The following is a 12,106-nucleotide window of genomic DNA, read 5'->3' as shown; positions in this document are numbered from 1 at the left end:
CTAACTCGAGGCCACGGGTGAGACTAAACATGACAACGAGCACTTCAGGCTGGGCTGGAGGGCTGATCTCCTGGGCGCACATCCTCAGTGAGAGCAGTTCGGCGATCAGCCTGCAGAGGCTGCTGTCTGCCACTGTCCATTGAAAATAACGGCAGATGCGGCGCCTGATGGCCATCGATCGCCTGTGACTGCCGTGTGAGCCTTCCACGATGCAGCTAAACTGCTGGGTGACATGTGCCTGCTATTGCTGACTGGGTCTGCACACTGCTGGCCCAACTGAATCGCTTGTCTGTGGAAGATAGTTGGGTATTTCTGATTAATAAATGTTTCCTTGTGAATAAGGTTTTCTTCACTCTCTCAAGAGTGAAAAAAATCCTCCTCAGTACACCCTGCTCAGCACAATCCTGTACTCTTAGATACCCTATTGGATCCCGACTGGACTGCTAAATCACCAGAATTAATCCCATAGAAAATGTATGGGCAAATTGGCGACAGTAGAGAGAACGAAGTAACATCCCTACAGTTTTGTATCTCTACAGAATCTAATCATTACTAAGTGGTTTCCGCTGTATATTGCATACCTGACTACACGTGAAAGTCTTTCTCGCGGAATTCAGGCGGTTATCATGCCTAGAGGTGGTGATAGTAGCATGATGACTGTTATGGGTGTCCGCTGACCATATTGAAGGACGATCACACAGGAGAAATACAGAAGTGCTTCAAGGAGTTGGTGATAGCTGGCGCTGCGTTGCGGTTGCATACTCACATTGCGGCGCAGGACGCCGCAGCGCGAGAAGTCGGTGACCAATAGGCGATACGAGAGCTGCTCGGGGTCGGCGGGCTCGGGCCGGATCTGGCACACGGGGTCCGTCAGGGGGTCCGCCTGGCGCTCGTCCGCGAACAGCGGCGACCCGCGGAACCCTTCCGGCTTTCGCAGCCGCGCCGAGATGGAGTCGCGGACGCCGGGGGCGGCTGCCGCGCTGTCACTGCCACTGCTGCCTCCGAACGTGCAGTGGATGTCCGACACTGTGTGCACACACATCATGGCAGTATTTGTACCTGTACCTACTTCCACTACCCACTTAAATGCAATAACAACTCTCCACAGGAAGTACTAGGTTGGTGTATGAGTTCGTAGTGTTTTTGTTTTGCATGTTGGTGCTCCGGTTGCTATGAGTTTATTTGTCGATTATCGTATTTTGTTTTTAGTTCACTGTTGCTATTTGAGTTTACAGATTACGTTTTTGGTCATTTGGAGATAGTGACTGGAACTGTGGACCCTACGAAATGGAGTGCCAAGTGGAGAAATCGGAATATTTGAGACATATTCCTCCGTTTGAGTTCAATGGAGGGCTGACAGCCAGATACATTTGCACCGTGTGTGGGGATAATGCCATTTATGCAGAGTGTGGCAAGTAAATGGTTTTCTCGTTTTAAGGAGGATGATTTCACATTACTAGCTCTTCACGTACAGGAAGACCTTTGGGATGTAATGAAGATCGTTTAAACACATTAATCCACAATGATTCGCGTCAGTATACTCGAGAACTGGGAAATGTGATTAACCACCACCGTGCAACATTTTCGTGCAATGGGGAAGGTTCAAAGATTGCGTGTATGGGTATTGCATGCTCTCAGCCAGTCACAAAAATCAGCAGGTCGCCATATGTGCATTTTTCTTGGCTCGTGAACAACACTGATCATTCCTATCCTTTATAGTTACTGGTGACGAGAAATGGTGTCTTTATGCTAACATAAGGAAAAGAATGGAATGGTTGAGCCCAAGAAATGCAGCAACTCTCCGTACAAAGACCTGTATGCCTCCACAAAAGATAATCTTATGCATCTGGTGGAACAGCGACGGTGTGGTGTACTACGAACTCCTCTCAGAGATGGAACGATCACTGCTGTCATTTATTATCAACAACTGAGACGTCTTGCAATCCAAGAACAACGACCAGGAAGACTGCGTGAAGTGATGTCACTCCACGACAATGCCTGCCCTCATTCTGCTAGTCTGACCAAAAATCTACGCAAGAGCGGTGCTGGGAAGCCATTCCGCGCCCACCTTATTCACCTGATCTTAATTCCTCGGTTTATCTTTTCAGCTCTGTAACTAACAACCTTCAAGAAACTTCCTTTCCGAATGCAAATGCATTCCAAACATTGCTCGATCGAGTTCGTCGCCTCAAAACCACGTCATTTCTACATTCACAGAATTGAAAAGCTACCCCAGCATCGGCAGACTGTTGTGAACAGTGAAGCATAATATCTTATTGATGACTATAGTCTCTGTTATGTGTATCTGTTGTGTTTATTAAACTTATGGAAAAGCGCTATGAACTTATGCATCAACCTAATAATGTCTGAAGAAAATTAACATATGAGACGTCTAGTATCAAAATGGAGCAAGTCACTAAATACATTAGTTAAAGTTATCAATTTAAAGCAGAAGTATACCACTATCAGATGAAACAAAAATATGCTTGAAAATCGATCATGTCTTCATGCCACGAAGCACTGAATTCTTGACCATGCAAGGCCAAGTCTGCAGGCAGTGAATTCATAGCTGGCCATGTCAAAGAACCAACAACAATCTTCATCCCACAGAATTTTTTTCTGAAATCTTGTGTTGTTAGCCTGTATCAGCAAACAAAATAATTCCTTATATTGCACACTCTTTGCAGTTGTAATATTTCATTTGTATGTTGGCAACACTGACCACTTGCACTAATTTCCATTTTGCTAGCATCTTTCTTTTACAGAAATAAAAGATACTGAAAAAGAAGTTAGAGAGCGTAACATCCTTTCAGACTCTAGCTGTCTCTAAAACAAAAGACGTAATAAACCTCCTGCAGAAAATTTTGGCCCAACATGGGAAGGTCTTCAGTTATTGGAGTTTTCTGAATGGTAATATTAGGCAATGAAACAGCTTGCAATAATAATGAGAGTTTCAACACAGTCTCCAAAGTCTGCATCAGAGGCTAACAGGAAATGCCTGATATTGTAATCTAAATGAGGCCAAATTGCAGACTTAACAATATTACTCACTGTAAGTGAACAATGTCTACATAATAATTATTATGTTAACTTACTTGATTATTTGCAGATTATTATCTTTTTATTATGTTCAAGATTTAAGTGATCTACAGACGTTAGTGAGAGAAATCCTGTTTTGCATTCTCCTAATTTTTCTGGTGTTCTTCTTGATATGCTATTAGCCAATTATGTTGAAAAGGTTTCTTCAGTGCTATAAGGAAAAAAATTACAATATCACCTAAGTTTCGTTTATTCGCTTTTTTACAAGATTTTGGATGTTAGAAAGAGTACAGATTTACGAAAAAAGAGTAAAATTAAATGAAATTGTAACAAAAATGGGCAAGCCAAAACTTAAATCAACAAAAAAGGGTTCATTATGAATTAGATTTCACAGAATAACGTGACTTTATTATTGAACTATTAAGGATGAGACTATGTGTTTTCTCAGGAGTTTTCTTGTCTATATTGAAAAATACTTCTTCACTGACTTGGCTGTTTTTGATACAAGGCTCCTCATATATAAAAACCAAATGGAATAAAAAGAAATAGTAAATAACAGGCAGCCCTCTGCAATGAAACTCTATACATTACTCTCGCCGCAACTGTCATCGAATTACAAAGGACATCATAAGTAACATGTAATCACAACAAAAAGTAGAAGCATTTTTAAAAGCATTACAATAACCTAGCGAACAAATATAGTAATATAGGTAAAAAAGCATTCCTTCATAATTGACATGTCTCAGGAAACAGCCATCTCCATTGGTACACAGAATGAAAAAGGAATAGCAGACCATCTCCACACCTATTGGTGCAAGATGAGTTTGTCAGCAGTGTAAGACTCTGACGAAAACATCATTAAAACAGTGATTCAGATGTTTCTCATTCATAATAACAAATCAGTGTTCACAGCACACTGTAAAAATATAAATGTAATGTAGCATTAACAATGTATTAAAAAAAAACAAACACCTATAGTCTCATTTTACTGCTAACATATCTTTCAATATGAGTCAATGTACTTCTGAGTTAGCTGCAGATGGCAAACTGTATAGAAATATCTCTGCACTGCAGGAAACCAGCAGGTACAAAAACATCAGTATGTTCTACAATGAAAAAAAAAACCATATATAATTTGTTGCTCTAATTTTGAAACTCTCACAGATAATTTTTTTGTATCCTAGTGAAAAATCGATATAGGTTGCAGTAGTTATGCGTAAATGAAGAAGCTTGCACAGGACAGAGTGGTATGGAAAGGTGCGGCAGACCAGTATTCAGACTGACGACCACAAAACAGCCGGCCGTGGTGACCGAGCAGTTCTAGGCGCTTCAGTCCGGAACCGCGCTGCTGCTACGGTCGCAGGTTCGAATCCTGCCGCAAGCATGGATGTGTTTGATGTCCTTAGGTTAGTTAGGTTTAAGTAGTTCTAAGTCTAGGGGACTGATGACCTCAGATGTTAAGTCCCATAGTGCTTAGGGCCATTTTGAACCACAAACAGTAGTGAAAGTAATTTGCTGTTGAATATCAAGAATTAATAAACGCTTCATTATTAAATTAAGATTTTATGTATCGCAGTTTTATTTAAGTTGTTATAATAAGATTATGCAAATTTAGGGGTTGCATTGTATTTATTTTAGAGTGGCTATACAGATACAACAGATGGTGACCTTGATGTTAGTATAAGAAAAGTATTGTAAGCAGGATATTAATAAACGTAGCTGTTTCATGTTTAAAATTCTTACAGGCGACATTAGTTAGATGGACTTCATTGCCAAGAAAAAGCAATTGCAATGGTAAAAAATATCATATAGTTTAACAATTCTTAATTTTTGCTAAGAAACAGATATTACTAATTACCTTATTAGTACTGTAATTTTAGAGTTATGTGCATTATTTCTATAAACAGTGTTTATGATTTATTTTCCGACAATCTGACATCTTTCTTTTAATTTTTCTATTTTAATAGAGGTGGCTTTATTTGAATGAGTGTGGAATAAAACATTACAGGTTGTTTTCAAATTTGTTAGGATTTAAAACTGTTAAGTTTTTTAGTGTATCTTTAACAGACGCTATTCAGATACCTTATAAGGAATTGTCTAGTCCATCTAATGACTTATGTCATCATTTTCCCCTTGTTTAGCTGAATCATTTTTGTGATTTTTTGTATCTTGATTAATTTAATTTATTCAACTTTTGTGTGCCTTTTCCTAATGCCTTATTAGTCTTTATTTTGTAGGAGATAAATTACTTATACTGTAATAAAGGGCTGTTGTACATCAAATTCATGTTATTCATTATTAAAGTCGTTATATCCCGTTGCTCATAAATTTTTCAGTGATTCGGATTTAAGGTGGCAGGGATTTCAGAATTACTTCTTATTCTTGACACACAGTCGATGAAAAATAACTGCACTCTATATTGTCCAATAGAATAAAAAGCACACTTGCTAACACGCCACAACATTTCAATAAGTAACAATCTCTTTACTATGTTTCAGTGAGGGTTGTAAATAAGCAGTCACTGTCCATTCCCTAAGCAGTTTTACTCTTAAGTGTAAGGATATTTGTCTCTTTTCTACTTGCAGTTTATCATTCCAAAATGTCTTCATTGAAACCAGCGTAAAAGTTCCAAAAATTTTGTGGATCTAGGAATGTGATATTATATAAGAGGTGTCTTCTTCTCTTTTATTCTCGAGACTTACGCTGCACATTACGCATGTACTGTACACTAGTACATTTATAGAAGTTTTCTCAGGTTTACTGACTAACAGGAGAGTATTGATTGACATGAATAGCTCTCGGTGACCCGCCTAAAAGCACTGGAAATGGCACTAATTACATGACGATTGCAATTTAAGAGATGTTTTAAACCTGCGAAAAAACATTGCCTCATGCCACCATCGTGCGGGTTAAATTGTGGCGGGACAGCACTGAAACACATGGCATACCTCTACAAAAACATTTAAATTGCCTGCAACATTCCGTGTTAGTAGAAGGATATAGTGGTTCTCATCAAATGTAATGCGCGTCTCGAGTCAGACAGAAGCAAAATGATCCAGTGAAGATATTTAGACTTTGCAGCCTCACTCGGGGTGCTCGACAAAGACAATGACTTTCGACGTGTGGCATTCCCCTGGAACGCTTTACAACCGTGCCCAATATTCTGATGCCGATACGGAAGTGTTAGTGCGCTCATATAGGTGACATCGTGTTAGGCAACCGGGAAGCGCAGCTTTTGTTTATTAGACATATGGGGTTACTGCTATCTATAGATATAAGATTCTGCATTTGTACTTGCGCCATTTTCGTGATGTACGAGTATTATGGCCCTGGTCCCTTCTGCTCAGTAATAATGTCTGACATTACAGTGAAGGCATGGTAAAGAACTACACACAACATGGTGCATCACGCATCTGCAGCGACGGCTGCTCGTTTCCCGGATTTGCATCAGACTGTCTACGCAGGAGATGCTCTAGGCCCAACTACTGCGTCTGTAACGCTGCCACGATGAAGCATCTGCAAAACCTTGCTGGACAAACTGATCGACAGAATGGGGAGTAACTGGGCGTTCCGTAATTTTGTGGAGGGCTAGGCGCTAGGCGTTGGTGACCCTTGTTACCAACACGTTGTCGCCCACTGCTGTTTACTACGGTGGCAGGAGGACAGGTAAACGCTTTGAGCAGTGAAAGTATTGGTGATATTAAACAAGAAACTTCAAATGAACATATGCCCTTTTCTCAACCGTGGCCGAATTACAGCTGTTTGAAAATCACGGGCGTCAGTCGCATTTCCTTCTTCACCAGCATTAACATGCGAGTACAACTAAAACGACGCATTTTCAAAGCCGTTTCTCAGTGAACGTGTGGTGCGGTATAATTGATGACCAGTTCATCGGTCTATTTGTTTTTTATCTTAATGGACTATGCTATCTTGATTTCCTTCAAAATGTGTTACCAGGATACTTGGAGGTACTTGGAGAATATTCCTGTGGCAACACACAGCACGACCGCCAATTTCTTGTGCTACCCAAGTCGAATGTGGCAGTCCAAGTCGCAGGCGCGTGTTGCTACTGGCGCTCGCAACGCCCACAGTGATCTACGCTCCGTTCGCCGATTACTGCCAGTCTTAACTTACTCGTATTTTGAAGGGGCACTAGACAGCAGAAGATATCCTCCGACAGTAGTAAACCAATCAACTTACCCACTTCTTCGAGCATAGGAAACTAAATGTGTCAACAGTTTTTAAAATTGTGAAGTTATGTCATTTTCAGTAGAGCGATCATGACGAATTGTAAGTCGACCACCATTAACACAGTTTACCAATAGAAGCACACGAAGGCCACTGCATCTCTGACTGAAACGCCGCCTTCATCCTCTCAATGTTAGTTGTTTTACACTACGGTGCGATTCGGCACTCGAAAAACTAAATCTGGTTGCGGAGGTCCACGCATTTACAACATAACTGGTGGCGTACCGCACCAACTTTCGCCCTGATGACGGCAGTTACGCAGTTTGATAGGGAGTATGCGAAGCACAGCAAATTTTAAGGAGGACAGTCTGATCCATGGCAGCTCAAGTGACACCTACAAATTACAGAATTTAGGAGGAGCTGGATCCAGCGCACACATGTCTTTCTCACGGCGTGCGCACTGTGCTCAAAGGTGTTGATGTCGTACGATCTAAGAAGCTAACTAGCACCTTCACCACCGTAGTGTTCTTCAACTTCTTTTGGATGTTCTAGATGTCATGGCTTCACATCGTTGATATTGTCCCGTATTGAGTTGATGAGAGGTTTGCTATACTGTGGCCAGTCTATCTGCTGTTATAATCTGCGCTAGGCGTTGGTGACCCTTGTTACCAACATGTTGTCGCCCACTGCTGTTTACTACGGTGGCAGCGGTTTTCCAGTGGTGTTACTCACAAGGGAACCTCCCCATCGCACCCCCCTCAGATTTAGTTATAACTTGGCACAGTGGATAGGCCTTGATAAACTGAACACAGATCAATTGAGAAAACAGGAAGAAGTTGTGTGGAACTGTGAAAAAATAAGCAAAATATACAAACAGAGTAGTCCATGGGACACATAGGCAACATCAAGGAGAACGTGAGCTCAGCAGTGCCGTGGTCCCGTGGTAGCGTGAGCAGCTGCAGAAAGAGAGGTCCTTGGTTCAAGTCTTCCCACGAGTGAAAATTTTACTTTCTTTATTTTTGCATAGTTATTATCTGTCCGTTCGTTCATTGACGTCTCTGTTCACTGTAATAAGTTTAGTGTCTGTGTTTTGCGACCGCATCGCAAAACCGTGCGTTTAGTAGACGAAAGGACGTGCCTCTCCAATGGGAACCGAAAACATTTGATCGCAAGGTCATAGGTCAACCGATTCCTCCACAGGAAAACACATCTGATATATTCTATACGACACTGGTGACGGCATGTGCGTCACATGACAGGAATATGTTGTCGACCCACCTGACTTATACAATTGGCGAATGGGTAAAAAGATTCTTCTACCTTGCCCGATTTAGGTTTTCTTGTGGATGTGATAATCACTCCCAAAAAAGTGATGAAAACATAAGAGTTTGTCACATAAACTGAAAATAAAAAATTAAAGTTTTCACTCGATGTAAGATTTGAACCAAGGACCTTTCGCTCCGCAACTGCTCACGTTACCAAGAGACCACGGCGCTCCTGTGGTCTCTGTGTCCTTGATATTGCCTATCTTCCCATGAACTACTCAGTTTGTATATTTTGCTTATTTTTTCACAGTTCCACACAACTTCTTCCTGTTTTCTCAATTGATCTGTGTTCGGTTTTTCAAGGCCTATCCACTGTGCCAACTTATAACTAAATCTGAGGGGGGTGCGATGGGGAGGTTCCTTTGTCAGAGTAAAGTTTTGACACTATGGCTCATTCAAAGTCCAGTGCCCACAGAACGTCAGATGTGGAGCGTTCTGAACATCACGATCAGGCTACCTTCAAATACTTTGAGATCGCAGGCCACACCAATTTTGTTTTCGATTGACAACGTTACGGTTGGCGTATGCGTGTATGTGTGTGTGTGTGTGTGTGTGTGAGAGAGAGAGAGAGAGAGAGAGAGAGAGACAGTAGGAAAGAGATTAGTTTGTAAAGTTGCTCTCCATTGCCAAGCGTTTTGTATCTAATTGACTTGCATAGAAGATGGTGCTCGTATTAATGACATACATGTCTAGTGATGTAGAGGGTTTGAGCACACCCACGAATTATTTAAACTTATCAGTAGTACATTCAGAGATATGAATGTGCTTGTAGTGGACAGAAACCTTTTCGAAGAAACTAATTACTTGTTCTATTCATCACGATAAAGACATTCTGTAAAACAGTCAGTTCTCGCTAAAAGCAAAACCCTTACAGGATCACTTTGACCGCCCGTCGGTCTGTCCGTCCGACTGTTCAAAACCCTTTTCCCCAGGCACCAGTAGACGTATAAGGTTGAAATTTGTGTCATGCGTTAAGGTCTACGGTCCCTTCGCGGTGCAGAACATTTAAGCTTGTAAGTCAAGGCAACCAAACGTTATGGCCATTTATATCACATATTTTTACAGTCGCAAACTCGATCATCAAAACTTGCAGGGTACTTCTCGTTGACCTACAATCATGAAATTTGCCAAGAAGCGAGGTTTCACACTACAACCAAAGGAATAAATCCGAAAATTGTTTATTTGTAATTATATCACATGGAAAAAATTGTTTTGTCATTTATTGTTCTTCTGTATCTCTCCCACCATCTTTTAAGATGCCTTTTTCTCAGGAACAGGTAGGCAAATTTCATGATTGTAGGTCAATGAGAAGTAGCCTGTAAGTTTTTACAGTTTCTAACACACAACTCAACAAAACCTGACGTTTTAAGTTCACAGAATGGGCATATGATTAGTGAAACTGAACAGTTCAAATTTTTAGTTATTCAGATAGATAGAAACTTTCGTGGAAAGCCTACGTTCAGGATCTTGTTCAGAGATTTAAAGCTGCCATTTTTACTATTCGAACGGTATCTGAAGTGAGTGGTCGTTCGACACGAAAATTAGTCTCCTTTGCTTATTTTCATTCCCTTATGTCGTATAATATTATGTTTTGGTGTATTCTTCTCATTCTAAAACGATATTTTTGGCTCAGAAACGGGCGGTTCGGGCAACAGGTGGTGTAAGTTCACGAACCTCTTGTCGACTCCTCTTCACGAGTCTGGGTATTTTGACATTGGCCTCTCAATATATATATTCCTTATTGTCATTTCTTATTATTAATGTAGCTTGCTCCCAAGAATAAGCAGCTTTCACTCGGTTAATACTCGGCAGAAATCAAACCTGCATATGGATCGGACTTCCTTAACTCTTGTGCATAAAGGTGTGCAGTATACTGCTGCATCCATTTTCAATAAGATACCACTAGAATTCAAAAATCTTAGCAGTAATCCACGCGCTTTCAAATCTAAACTGAAGAGTTTCCTCATGGTTCACTCCTTCTGTTCTATCGAGGAGTTCCTTGAAAAATTAAGCTGATTCTTGTCGTATTGTTGATTGCGTTTACTTAAACTTTTGGATTGGCTATTTCGGGTTTATAAACATTTTATTTTTATCTGTTATTACTTTTATGTTGTAATTTCATGTACTGACATGTTTCATGACCTTTGGTCCTACGGAACTTGACGTGTAAATAAAATAAAAATATCAACTTGAAATTTATGGCACGTGTTGAGGTCTATAGTCTTTTGGTGGTGTAAAACTATTAAGCTTCTAAATCAGTGAAATCAAAAGATACGGCAATTTATGTCACACACTTTGATACCTTGCCAGTATTGACACTCGATTCCCGGGTTGGATGAACTATTTATATACATAATTAAATGTGTACGGAACCTCAGTGCGCAAGTTCTGCTTGCACCACCCTTTTTTTGCTCTTCTGTTTTCCTATAGTTGTTTGGTTGACTCAGTATGAGATTAACTTTAGCCATGGACTCTGATTTGATGATTGTTGATGTTGGAATTTCAGATTTGAATAAAATGTCGTCTATACTGGCCTTCACTGTGGGCAAAATGGAGATAATATATTTTGGTCTAGATTGGTAAAAGTATTAGCTGATAGGTCCATGTAGTACATGAAACTCATAAAACAAATTTATGCATAAATTTATGTCATTTGTAACAAACTGAAGAAAGAACTTAATTTAAAAATGCTGAATCTCGGTTTTAAAATCCACTTTCTGCAAAACACTATGTATTTATTTCTATGTTTACCCAAACATATTTCAGGCCTGTGTGTCATCTTCTGCGGGCATCGATTTATTTCTCTAAAATAACGTACAAAGTTCATGGATGTTTTTCTACTTTTTAGCCTATACGTACATTTAATTTACATTGTTTCGATCACTCACATAAATAAATCAAGACCCGATGACACGTAGATGTTAAAAAATATTTGGATAAACATAAAAAGGAATACATTGTGTTTTGCAGTAGACGGAGTTTAAAAAACCAAAATTTAATACTCAGACACAGGAAAAAAAAACGTCAACAGGAACTTCCAACCCCGGAAAGACGATTATCTGAAACTGCTGCTATTAAACGCTACATATCGAAACAACCACACCGCATCAACAACAAAATATTTGTATCTACAAGTATCTATGTTCCACGCCACATAAATGCTTCAGGTACCTGAGGGAAATGGCCGCAAATATAAACAATTCCCTTTTATAGAGCTTATGTTATGATGGATATGCGTATCATGGATTACATTCTTAAAGAATTACTTTAACTAATTAGTGTAGGCAGCATCTTGAATCCCTGACCGCTAACAGACTCAAACTTTTTAAATAATTTAACGCAGTCGAAGAAATTAATGATCATAATGTGTTACACCATCTTGACAGTACACTGCTTTTGTTTTACGTTGTGGTAACTATCTTCACATCATAAGAAATACAAATTTTCTCCTAGAAATTGACACAGAGTAACTTGCTAGAGCTGTCAATTCCTTGTACAAACTTATCTGCCTAGTTGGTTCAGTTGGGCAGTTACATTGAGACCACCAACAAAAT

At 39.9% G+C, this 12,106-nt stretch overlaps 1 protein-coding gene across 1 annotated transcript in view; it reads right to left on the bottom strand.

The window, feature by feature from the left end:
* LOC126251319 (uncharacterized) overlaps positions 1 to 12,106 on the bottom strand; it is a 285,573-nt gene that overhangs the window by 229,641 nt on the left and 43,826 nt on the right. The window contains exon 3 of the mRNA XM_049951649.1: positions 767 to 1,026. Coding sequence (XP_049807606.1) covers positions 767 to 1,026 — 260 coding nt within the window. The remainder of the gene's footprint in view (positions 1 to 766; positions 1,027 to 12,106) is intronic.

This window comes from Schistocerca nitens, chromosome 4 (assembly GCF_023898315.1).
Source record: "Schistocerca nitens isolate TAMUIC-IGC-003100 chromosome 4, iqSchNite1.1, whole genome shotgun sequence".
NCBI classification, from domain to species: Eukaryota; Metazoa; Arthropoda; class Insecta; order Orthoptera; family Acrididae; genus Schistocerca; species Schistocerca nitens.
Note: the sequence above shows the minus strand (reverse complement) of the source record. Positions and strands in the feature narration are given on the sequence as shown.